The following is a 12227-nucleotide window of genomic DNA, read 5'->3' on the forward strand; positions in this document are numbered from 1 at the left end:
ACTCTATTTCTAATTTAACCATGCCAATTAACTAAACATTCACAGATTTTTTTTTTCTTTTTTTTTTACTTTTCCGTTTTCCGATTTCTCACCACAAATAATATGTAGACTAATTAATGATCAAGACAGAGACAAACTGATTAGTATATCATAGGAACTCAACCGAGCCAACCCTGATATATTTAAATCAGTGGTCAAAAAATGTGCATGATAATTAATGACCGAGTCAAATACAACCTGATTATTATGTCATAGGAACTCCACTGCGCCAACCCTGATTTTTATTATTGAAAAAAAAAATGGTGATGATAAATAAACACTTCATTTTCCAATACACACTCACAAAAATTAATGATATGACATTTTTTGTTTTAACATATAAAATAGATGAAGATGAATCAAATATAAAAGTAGAATACTTTTTTATTTAAGTATTAGATGGTGTAGGAAAATTGAGGAGCGTAGACGTAAACTTAAACAAGCGGAAAAATATAAAAAAGAAAATACAAGATTCCTACCATTTCAAAATCCATAGTTTTGAAATTGAAAGCATTGGATGGGATGATTGGAGGGCGTTAAACCCTGACCAGCAGAAATGGTTGATTCAAATCAAAACGCCACACGAGAAAAAATAATCTTTTGATTAAAGTTGACAAATTGATTTTTTCAATCCATGGGATGACAAGTTATCAACGTTACGTCATTCATGTCATTTTCAATAAGTATTATCGAATCAATGCATCCACCACATTTTTTTTGGGGATGTCATTTTTCTACTGAAAAATGGTATTTGCACATTCGTTTAGGTTCTTAAATTAAAACCCTCAGAGGCTAGATTTATCTGAACTACTCAAAACATTTATGAAAAATTAATTAAAATAATTAAGTTGTAAGTTTTGTCCCTTCAATTTCTAATATTCTACTCTCTTTTTTTTTCTATTTTTAAATTATTGTAATACACCCTCCTCAACTTTGCATGTGCTTATTTATATTGATTGAATCACATCTAATCAGGACTTTCATAAATATAATCGGGATTCAATAGAAGCAGAATAACAAAAATAAAACATGTGCAAAATTGATACTATATTAAATTTCACATCAGATAAACAATAATAATAACGAAATTCTTATCGTTGATCACGCTTTAAATTTGATAGGGACTAAAAATAAATGTGACCGACTAAGTAAGAATGCAAGGATATTTTACAAGTGCAGGAAATGAAATACAGGTCACCTCATTAAATTACGTTGGATTCCTGACAACGAACAAGCCATGCTTTACAAGTCAGTCCAGGGGAAAGCCAACAACTGGCGGCAATGTTAGCAATACCTTCATAATTCAAATGCATAAAAAAACGATGTAAAATGATTAAAAAGGGACCGTGATTAATAAACAGAACCCAAACTCAAAGATTTGGGTTATTTACATGCCGTCAGTGGATCTTTAAATACAAGTTATTCTTGAATTTTCTATAATTAAATCATGCTTTGCATTTTCACAGTCAATGACAAAAGATAAGGGACTAACGACTTCGCAGCCAAAAGTGTCCAGGAAGAAAAACATCACAGCATATACGTCACCCTTAATTTCAGAATGAAATTTTCAACCACCCGGGACACCATGCTTTCACTATGTATTGAATCTGAATAAATTCAATGTCAGCATGCGATTATTATTCTAAGAAAACAATGCATAGTCATCATACAGACATATGTTGCTGATAAAAGATGGTCCAATCGATTAACTTGGATCAGAACCCAATAAAAGTTCAGACATAGCTGCCACACAGTACATCCCAGCTTACAAATAACCAACACCAGAAAAGACATGTATAAGTTTAGAAAAAATGTTCCGATCAAAGGTTAAGATTCACAGTTTAAGCTATTACTTAGCCCCTGAAAAGTAAGCTACAGAACCTCCTTCAACAGTTTTTCGGTCAGACTTTTGGGGAGTCCCATCACACTGTCGGTTGTTCCCACCTGCAAATATACAATCATTTAGGATTCATTTACAGCCGATAGGAACTAGAAAGTAAAATGCCAGCAATTGTGTCCAACAGGAAATCAGCTAGCCACATCAACAGCCAGCATTAGACTTCCCCGTGCCATCAGCAGTAGTATACATATACCAATTAACTTAAACTGCTAATTTAGGTAAACGTGGAAATTTTCACCAAGATTTGAGGATAATCAGCATGCAAATTCATCCGTGCAGTCAATCCCAGCTAGTGGGAAAAGTATTGGTTGTTGTCATTGTCCTAGTTTTGCTTTAGTTTGAGAAGTAAGGAAATCCTAAACAAAACTAGATATGGTCTACAGATTTCTAAATCGGTTTTCTAGCTTTTGGTCAAGTCCAAACACAAATCTCTAACCACAGAAACATAAGTGAATTACAGATTCTCTTTTCATGACAACGAATGAATAGTTCTAAGTGGTGAACATTGAATAATGGAATGCTGCCACTTCATACTGAAGAACAGCTAAACGTAACTAATAGACCAGACCAGATATACGATGGCATTATCTATAAACTAAACTATTAGCGTGAGACAGGGACATGAGTCCGACTTGTCCTTGTCCTTGTCCCCCAAGATCAACGCAGCATGTCCACCAATCTATAGCTATTATTAAGATGCATTGATATTCCTAAGTATGAAAGAGGAGTCAACCAACCACTTCTTTGACAAATGGCAATATTGAAGGATGCTCTATTATCAGCCCACCAGCAACATTGAGAGTAATTCCCTCGTCAACCTAAACACGAAGAATAAGGATTAAAGGCAGATTAGCTACTCAGCAACAGAATATAGCTCCGCACTGAAGCACTGTCCGTATAAGAAACATCCACAAAAAGAAACAAATTGCAAGAAACAATACATACCAGCTTCTCAATGGTTTCATCAGGTATTTCATTGAAATATATCTGTAAAACATCACAAGACAAAATCATTTTACACAATAAACAGTAGAGAATGCACACTCATGTAGCCATGAACATCACTAAGCCAAGAAACAAAAAAAATGAAGGTTCAGGTCCAAGTTTGAAAAAAACAGGTTCCTCACTGGTATTGATAAAAGGTCAGAATAATCAAGAATAATAATACAAGTTTAGAACCACTTTTGAGTTTTGATGTCACTGTTTTACCAGAGAATGGAGGAAACTTTTTACCTAATAATTAGCATAGATGAGAGTAAAGATCATTGAGTAAGAATTCCCTTATTGTTTGTTGGACATTTATAGGTATCACATTCGATTTTGGACTTTTGTCAGACAAAACAGGAGACCGACTAAAATAATAATCATCAAGAAAACCAAAGGTAGGGAAGAAATATACCTCCACACGATCTGAATCTCCTTTTCTAAATCCTGTTTTGAGGTTAGTAACTAGTACAGATCCCACAGTTGCAGCATGCCTTCCAGAATAATCTAAAATTGTACAAAAGTCCAGTAGATATATATGTTTAGAAGTTCATAATCACAGGAGAGGTAAGAGAGAAAACTATTTATTAGTTGAAATAAGGTAGGACTATATAACATTAAGCAGACCTTTCAAGAATTGTCGAGCTTCTTCTTTGCTTGTTGGCTTTTCCCTAATCACACCTTCGTACACCACCACCTCCAAATCACATTTGACAATGAATGTAAGATAAAAGCAAACTTGGACTCAGAAGAAAAGAAACTTGACAGTTTCTGCTACAAACTAGTCTAGTCACCGTAAGGCCATTTATTTGAGGTAACAAGCACAAACTTGCCAATTTGAGCATTAGAGAGTGGAAGTCATTTAGGCTTTCTTAATACAAGGAATCAAATTGTTTGGACTGGACATATTTTAGAGTATCAATAAACATTAAACACTAGAACAGTCCATGAACCAAAAAGAAAAACTTTATTATTAACAACCACAAGAAGCATGGGAGAGAAGGAGGAAATTGTTTAGAAAGAAGCACTGTTATAGCATTACTGAATTTTTATGAAATTCACCCGCATTTTTTTTTCTCAACCATGTTTCTTATGCATGGTGATATTTTGAAGATTTACAATAGTAAACTAGAAACGAAATAATAAGAAGAATATAATGTATACTTGGTCGGAGGTAATTAATAATGTTGGCTCCGCATCCTTTAAGTAGTCATCAACAGGGAGCCTTTGCAAGATGGCTTCTGCCTAAGGAAAAGATGAGAGCAACTAATATAAGCGCCTGAGTATCAGCTGCATAACTATAAGAGAACAGTAGCACTAATAATTAAATGACCTAACCAGGTAACAACTTCAAACAGAGGATGACAAACTGAAACCATGATATCACTTTTTTTAAAAAATAGGAACGACTGACATTATTGTCAAAACTATGAGCACCATGATACCCAACAAATTACTCTTATTAGGTATTGCTCATGCTTTATTTATAAGAAGAGGAGTAATCAATAATACAAACACATCTTCCACAAAAATAGAAGCACGTGGAATCAGAACCCAAATATTAACGATAAAGAGCATAAAACCTCCACTTTTGTATTCAATTTTAACATTCCAATATTTGTTATAGTGTTAGAAAGATAGTTGCTCAATGATACTATGAAGAGTTTGGTAGTTCCCTCGAATAGTCAGATAAGAACTGAAAACAAGAAGGAAGAAGATAAAAACTGAAGTTTCTATGGCAATTTCACTAGGACAGCATTCGGCCTGTACTTATGGAAATGGGCAAGTTTTGTATTTTGTGATTTCTTCCTAAGAATGATCGAAGAAGCCGGATCTGTAATCTACAAACTGGAGTACACTTCATCCTTAACAAACTGTATATCCTCAATAAATGGCCCAGGTGACATAGAACCTAATAACCACCAACACTTAACTAGGGGGAACGCAACATACTGTGTCGGCTGCAATTAAAATAGTTGGTTCAACAACCCTCTCTTGATTACTGGTAGATTGCAGTTTGGATATAATGGCATTGGCCTGATACATATAATTCACATTCATAATCAGAGAACAATTGATCTTAAAACACAGTCTTCCACAAAGAAAAGGCACCAAGACAATTCACTACAGAAAGCAGTTATAGGATATCTTTCTAAGGTGTCTCTACTCTCAAGAAAAATTAGAGCTCAAGAGTAAACCACCATCTCGGTCCCAGAACAAGGTTGTCATATTTGAGGAGGTTTACGTACACTCACGAAGATTCTGTACAGTCGACTCATGGAATTGACTTGTAAACTCTTAAGAGTTTGTGTGACAAAAAAATAATATTACAAAACCTATTAATGACATATAGGCTTAACAAATACAACAACAATTCAACATTTCAACATCACAAGAAAGCAATATAGCAAGTCAAAAAATAAAATGTAACAGTACATTAATACTAAATAAGATCAAATTAAAAAATTTACCAAACTATGTATAAATTAATGAAAACACAAGTTATTAAAGTGAAAACACCTTTAAAATGAAGAAAATTCAAATCATTTAAGTTAATATTCTCACATATGTCATATTTTTTTAAAGATGAACTAATACAATTGACAAATTGCACCTCCAAGGAGTTATAGAAATTTGGTAGTTCCAGGAACTAATATGATTTTGTTATTGTCTCCAAGCCCAAAATGGTGGTCTACTCCGGTTATTTTAAAGAATCATTACTCATATTTAGAATATTTTTTTAAAAATAATAATAAAAATACGCAGTTATTTATTTAGAATAAGATGAACCGAAAATACAAAACAAGCACAATCCAACCTTGGCTTCAGCGAGAGCCATAACCAACTCTTCTGGAGTTTCCTTTCGGATGCTCTTCTCATCAATATCCGCAGTCTACACGAAACAGACACCGAATATTAGAGCTAAACCTGAAAGCACGATGAAACAAACATGAACGAACCATTAGTGTGAATTGGTATCCCATTTCGGACAATATCTTGCGGCGTGCGACGGAAGATGAACCCAATATAATCTGCAATTAACCATTAGCGCGAGTTAATTAACAAGGAAAATGAGTGATTAGTGAAGAAACAATGTAAGTGGAGAAAAATTGAAGTGAAACCCTAGGTTGAACGCAAAGAGTACCTTGTAGGAAGAAGTGGAAGCTTCCATCGCAACCTCTCCGATGGAATCAAATGGATGGCGGGAAATTATGCAAAATGGATTCGAATTACACAAACACGCTAACCAAATTCAAATTCTATTTGGGATTTCTAAACGCAAATTACAACTTTCTTTTTTCCTGTGCCCGTTTCTTTTTTCTACGGTATGTAAGTGTATTATTCTTTATGATAATTTATAATAAAGCTTGATTAAGTTTTATTTTAATTAATTAAACATTTTTAATTGACTTCTAAACAAAATTTATTGATTACTTTATATTTTTATATTTTAAATTAAATATTGACTTTTTTTTTGTCATTGAATTATTATATTCCATCTTATATTTATTTGTTTACATGTATTAATAAGTTTGATATTATGTGATTAATGATATTAATATTTATATGAATGATGACTTACTTTCGTTTAAAATGTGTTGAATAATAGTTATGTTAATCCAGTCAATTGAAAAGTAAAAAAAAAATGTTTAGTATTCACTTTGAAAAAAAAATTAATATTTGAATTGAATTTATGAGAGATTTCAAATTTAATTAAGTTTGATTAATTAATCTCTTTCTATTTATATTTTTAGAATCGATCATCATTGTTTCCTGTGATTAAATTGAAGAGCTTGTAATAGACATTTTAGAATAGAAACGTGAATGTTTAATTATTTTGTTTTTTCTGGTTGATAAAAATTGAAATAAATGAATTAATTATTTGATGTTGGTGTTACAGTGAATAAAATCCCTGCACAAGTCTTTTTTGCCAATCTAGGACCACAATGTTGTGATATTTCCCTTTAACTTTCATTCAATGTTTCATTAAATGTTCACACACAGAAAAAGTAAGATAACAATGTGAGAATTTCTTTTACCTTTATCAAAGGAAACATGTGTCATCAAAATCTAAATATTATTATGCTGATTTTGCCTTGCTTAAATTGGTTTCATAAAAAATATAATCAAAAAGATGTTATTTTCAAATAGATAATGACATGTTTATATGTAAATAAAAATATAACAACCTTCTTATAAAATTTATATTATTAAGATAATTTGGGATTTATTTGACAATTTTTAGCTATTGTAACAATCCAAATTTCTTAAATCATAAGGTATTTATGATAATAATAATAATAATAATAATTGGAGATAAATTAATTCATCTCACATTTCTTAAATCTTAATAAAATTGTTTTTCAAAATACATTATAAAATATAAACTTAATACAATATTAAAAATAAAAAAATAAAAAGTTAAACGAATTCTTTAATACATTCCTGTACTAATCCTTCGATCTTCTGTTTCAGCTCGTGTTACTATCACTCTCACCTTAATGTGTTAACACATAGGATATATTAAACCCTTTCTAAATAAAATGGAAACTGAATTGAAGACAAATATAATTCAATAAATAACATTGAATTAACCCTATAAATATTGAGATCAAAATATTAACTAAGTCTAAATTTATCTATGATTCATTTGTTATCCAGATATTTTAGTTAGTAAAACTTAATAATATTTCATATATTAAATTAACAACGAACTCTAAAATCTTCGAACTTATATCACAACTTGTTTAATCCATTACTCCCTTTTAAAGAGGAATTTGTGAAATCTAGGAAATAGAAGACGAAGCAACCAACAAAGTCCAAAATGGGATCAATTTCCATTTGGAAGAGTCTAGACACCCTTTGCGCGGGAGAGATTGTAGCCTCAGGTCTCCAACAAGAAAGTTGGAACAATTGTTGAAGAAAGTAACAAAAAGTCCAAAAAAAAAAAACATAAAGTGACATGATCATCTTTTAAACTTTTTAATCTCAATGTCACGGAAGACACTATGGTAAATATTTTAAAAAAGATTAAATATGTTTTTTGTCCATCAACTTTCGGTGAAAATTAAAATTAGTCTATTTTTCAAATTTTGATTAAATTTAGTTTGTTTTGATTTAGAAATATGTGAATTTAGTTATTTTAATCAAATTATGTTAATTTTATTTGACGTTTTAAACGTGTTTGGTGGTAACATTAAAGCGAATAAATGTCAAACAATATAAATAACTTAAATGCTATCACAAAACATGTTTGAAATGTTAAATAAATTTAACAAAATTTGATTAAAAAACTAAATTCACGCATTTTTATATATAAACAACTAAATTAGTTTGAAAAAGAGATTAATTTCAATTTTAAGTAAAAGTTAAAGATACAAAACATATTTAACTCTTTTAAATAAAATAAAAAAAACCTGAGGAATTTCTTTTAAGACTAACATTAAATTAACTCCACATATATTAGGACACTAAAATGTTGATTAAGCCTAAATATTTCTTTCAACATGAAAACAAAATTATTGATAATCACAATTTTTTATACTTAAAAGGGAAAATCAACATGGTTGCATTTTACCTCCGCAACTTTCAAAATTAATTTATTTTAATTTTTTTGTTAAAACAATATATTCTATGGAAATCATGAAAGATAAAATTTTACCATAAATAAAGTTTTGAATAGTTTGTATATTAAATTATAGGAAAATACGTAATATATATTTCACTATATAAATGGAATTTATTTTAAAAGGAGTGTTCACGAGCTTCTAGAAATATTTCTTCATCTCATGAAACATCAAATTTATATATTTTCAAAATCTTAATACTTAGTAAAAACTATTTAATCACTCTCTTTATTTGAATGTAATTGCTTTTAATACACTACTAAATATTTAAATTAATATTTTATTATACTATATAGATATATATTAAAAAACTAAATATGAATTTTAAAACAAATAATTTAAATGAACAGGGCATTTAGATAATTCATGTTTCGGGGTAGGGACCAAGAGCCTACTAAAAGAACCTCTTCAACTTGCGCTATCCTTCTCCACACCATTAACTTCAGCGAAATCCACTCCTTAGCTCGATCGGCTGGGATGACGATCGGGGTACCTGTCTAAAGTACTCCGATGCTTAAGTCAGTAAAGGACCGATCGGTGTATCAATATATCTGCTGTAATAAATGTGAAATTAAGATCCTCACCAACATACCTTTGGGCCCTATTTATAGTTTTCTGTGTGGGCCTGTGATTAGGGTTCCTTAATCACGGCCCAATGATCCTTTAATCAAGATTATTGACTCGTTTAACGTTAATTAACTCGATTGACTGACCGTCTGATCGTGTGACCGATGGCCGCTTGGCTGGGTTAGTTATATTGTTTTTAATAAGTGAACCATTCATGTACGTCTGGCCGACCGACAGACATATGCGAAGGGCTACACAAGTGTAGAGATTGATCAACCGAGGGTTGGTTCATTGATTGTCGTGTTATGGTTAGGTGCTGCACGTACGTGTCCGATCGACCGGTGTGCCATCGAGGGTCCGTGTCGCTCGACCAGGTGTTACCGATGGACCGGTGGGCCTGAACATGGTTGGCTCGTGACTTATTTCTTTAACCGTTTGACCGATGGTCTTATAGTTTAACAATGCTACGTGGCTAGTTGACAGAGCCGATTCTCCGGTGGTCCTGCAATTTATTCGTGAGGTCGTTCGACCGTTCGACCAATAGCCTTTCATGTACTAGTTTTTCAACTTTGGCCGATGGGCCTAAAAATTAGATTTGGCCGATTGACCGATGAGACATATAGTACAGTTCAAAATGTAGTTATACATACATCATAAGTGATACATGAATCACCTTTTGAAAACCTAATCAACCTTTACAAGTTCTTTCTTATCTTTATATATATATATATATATATATATATATATATATATATATATATATATATATATATATACTTATAACATTTATATTTTTTTTTCACTTACTTGATATGATTTATCATTGGACAATAATATTTTGACTAAATTTTGACAACTTTCTCTTACAATATTATGTGTCATTTTTTAAGTGTTTTTATAATATTAAAAATGAAAAAATAGAAAAATAAAAAACCACTTAAGAAATACCATCTAAAATTGTAAGAAAAAATTGTCAAAATTTAATAATAAAAAATATTTTCCTTTACCATTTGAGATGTTTTACACTAAAATATGAGTGATTAAAGTTGTGAGAGTAATCATACTGCAGAATGTAAGGTGCACTGTTGTTGCATCAGCATTTTGAAAGTAGCGTATTTTTTGACTCAGACAACCTTTTCATGCGGTTCCAAACCTTCCTGACACTAATGATGAATCCAAGTTATGGTCGGTGGATAGAGTTAGAAACTTGCATGTAACACCATTTTTTAATAAGCACTTTCTTCTTTCTTAAACTCATCTTTAAGCACTTTTTCATCTCTCACTTCGTTTCAGTTTTGAAAGTCCTTTCCATCATTATTATCTTCATCCAAAAGAGAAATTACTAAAAGAACTTCACACAAACTACAGGTCCATGAACATACATGCTTTACCTTCAAAAGCTTAACTTGATTGCTTTTACATTTAAAGTCACAGATACATGACATTCATAGAAAAAATAAAAAAAACTACAAAGTTACACTTGATTTTGTTATCATGGAACCAAAGTAGGTTCATCACTGCATGCAGTTTAATCTTCACTTAGCTTGATTGGTTGGTAATGAGAATATATATATATATCCTTCTTACACCTTCACCTGAGGCTTAGGACTTTCATCCTGAATGAGAATGAAAACACAGAATTAGACTCAACCCACATTAGTTAACAAAGAAAATTTTTCTATATTGGAAAATGTTCTGCAGAAAAGTCATTCTCATCTCATATGACTTAAAATCAAGTATAAGTGTAGTATACGAACTACATCGATCAAAAAATAAGACAAATTTACAATATAAGTAGGTGCATATCTTACCTTAAAAACTTTAAAAACTTTAAGAACGTTTACTTTTAAACCATTTCTGTTAGTCATGTAAAAGAATGTCTTGATTGCTTAAGAGGTAAAGATATTAATAAACCAGACACCAATTTCTACTGATATAAAGATGTAAGACTTTTAAGTGGTGTGAAACAAACAAGGAAAGCAAACATCAATGGTGAAACAAAATTTATATGCAAGAGGTTGTTGAATGAGGTTTGATTATAACCTTTGTTCTTCGTTGATGTAACTGTAACCTCTGATGGTGCCTGCTTCTGATGCAGCAGCAGCAACTTTTCTGTAATTGGGCAAGGGTACACGACCTTCCTCAATCTGCTTCAAATCATCAACAAGCATCTCATAGTGCCTTTTCACTTCTTCCACTGTTTTTCCTCCCACTGCTCTGGCCAAGTTCTGCCACCTATCTGGGGTGTCCTTGTCGTAGATGGCCAAAGCATTCTCAAACTTCTTGTTCTGCTTTGTTGTCCAAACTGAGCTTGAGGCCATTGTTGTCACAAGTTATAGCAATGATAACAATCAAAAGACAAATAATGGTAATGAAAGTTCAATGTTGTTGTGGCAAAAGCTTTGAGGATGAGGAAACTCTCATTGGTGATACCCTTTATATACTGGTGGATGATGAAAGTGTGTGTGAGTTGTAGGTTCTGTACTTTATGCTAGCTGTTGCTTTCTACCAACTAGTGTTTTCAAAATTTTCACTTGACCATGCTAATCTCAGTTAATTCCTTTCATTTGTGTATATGCATGAAAAAGTCTTTAATGCAAAAAAAGGTGTTTACTTTAGTGATTTCTATGTCTGTTTAAGGAATAATCTTCAAGTAGTCTCTGCAGAAACCAGAAATAAATACCTTTTCATTTATTGGCTTAATGGTAAGACAAGTTGTGCAAAATCATTTTTTACCAACACTAATTTCATTCAAAAATCACTTGTGCAGACGGTCAAAAGGCTTGTTTCTTAGTAAATCTCTCTGAACCGTGGTTTGAAAATTCTTAAGTGAAAGAAAAAATTGACCTTATCTCTCTCTATTTCATATGAGACTTCTAACACATCTTCCTCCTCACATCAGGACAACAAAATTTGCTAAGATATACTCTAATTTATATCCCTGATACCATTTTAAGAAGTGATCTTTAGACCCAATTTAGCCTCATAAGATCTAGAGTTAAATATGTTTTTGACCCCTACCTTTTCGAAACTTTGGTCCAATTTAGTCCTCCAATTTTAGAAAATATCTGGATTTAGTTTTTTTAACCAATTTTTGTTAAGTTTATTTA

The 12227-nt window shown here is 31.6% G+C and overlaps 2 protein-coding genes across 4 annotated transcripts; both read right to left on the reverse strand.

Moving 5' to 3' along the window:
• Positions 1 to 1638: 1638 nt before the first annotated feature.
• Positions 1639 to 6254, reverse strand: LOC114193996 (Maf-like protein). Of its 3 annotated transcripts, XM_028084014.2 has the most exons (10): positions 6069 to 6254; positions 5884 to 5955; positions 5742 to 5816; positions 4877 to 4960; positions 4088 to 4168; positions 3551 to 3620; positions 3339 to 3430; positions 2885 to 2926; positions 2677 to 2757; positions 1639 to 1983 (listed from the first exon to the last, which is right to left on the reverse strand). In XM_028084014.2, exons 1-10 carry the CDS (start codon positions 6093 to 6095, stop codon positions 1912 to 1914), a joined length of 696 nt encoding a protein of 231 aa, XP_027939815.1. In that variant the 5' UTR covers positions 6096 to 6254; the 3' UTR covers positions 1639 to 1911. The 3 variants fall into 3 exon arrangements, with proteins under 3 accessions (XP_027939815.1, XP_027939814.1, XP_027939813.1); XM_028084013.2 differs by lacking the exon at positions 4877 to 4960; XM_028084012.2 differs by lacking the exon at positions 4088 to 4168.
• A 4249-nt stretch (positions 6255 to 10503) lies between these two features.
• On the reverse strand, positions 10504 to 11539 carry LOC114195485 (protein RADIALIS-like 4). The gene is made up of 2 exons (XM_028085973.2): positions 11161 to 11539; positions 10504 to 10733 (listed from the first exon to the last, which is right to left on the reverse strand). Exons 1-2 carry the CDS (start codon positions 11436 to 11438, stop codon positions 10709 to 10711), a joined length of 303 nt encoding a protein of 100 aa, XP_027941774.1. The 5' UTR covers positions 11439 to 11539; the 3' UTR covers positions 10504 to 10708.
• Positions 11540 to 12227: the final 688 nt, after the last annotated feature.

Source organism: Vigna unguiculata, chromosome 8 (assembly GCF_037176805.1).
Source record: "Vigna unguiculata cultivar grain cowpea cultivar isolate G323 ecotype 2 chromosome 8, ASM3717680v1, whole genome shotgun sequence".
Classification (NCBI taxonomy): Eukaryota; Viridiplantae; Streptophyta; class Magnoliopsida; order Fabales; family Fabaceae; genus Vigna; species Vigna unguiculata.

Bases quoted from the DNA above. Each gene is read 5' to 3' on its own strand.
- LOC114193996 (XM_028084014.2), bottom strand. From the start codon at position 6,095: ATGGAAGCTTCCACTTCTTCCTACAAG. The intron at 4,961-5,741 runs GTTGGATTGTGC...TATATGTATCAG, and splicing joins TGGCTCTCGCTGAAGCCAAG to GCCAATGCCATTATATCCAA. The intron at 3,431-3,550 runs GTCTGCTTAATG...GTACAATTTTAG, and splicing joins AGCTCGACAATTCTTGAAAG to ATTATTCTGGAAGGCATGCT.
- LOC114195485 (XM_028085973.2), bottom strand. From the start codon at position 11,438: ATGGCCTCAAGCTCAGTTTGGACAACAAAGCAGAACAAGAAGTTTGAG. The intron at 10,734-11,160 runs GTTATAATCAAA...ATTCTCATTCAG, and splicing joins TACATCAACGAAGAACAAAG to GATGAAAGTCCTAAGCCTCA.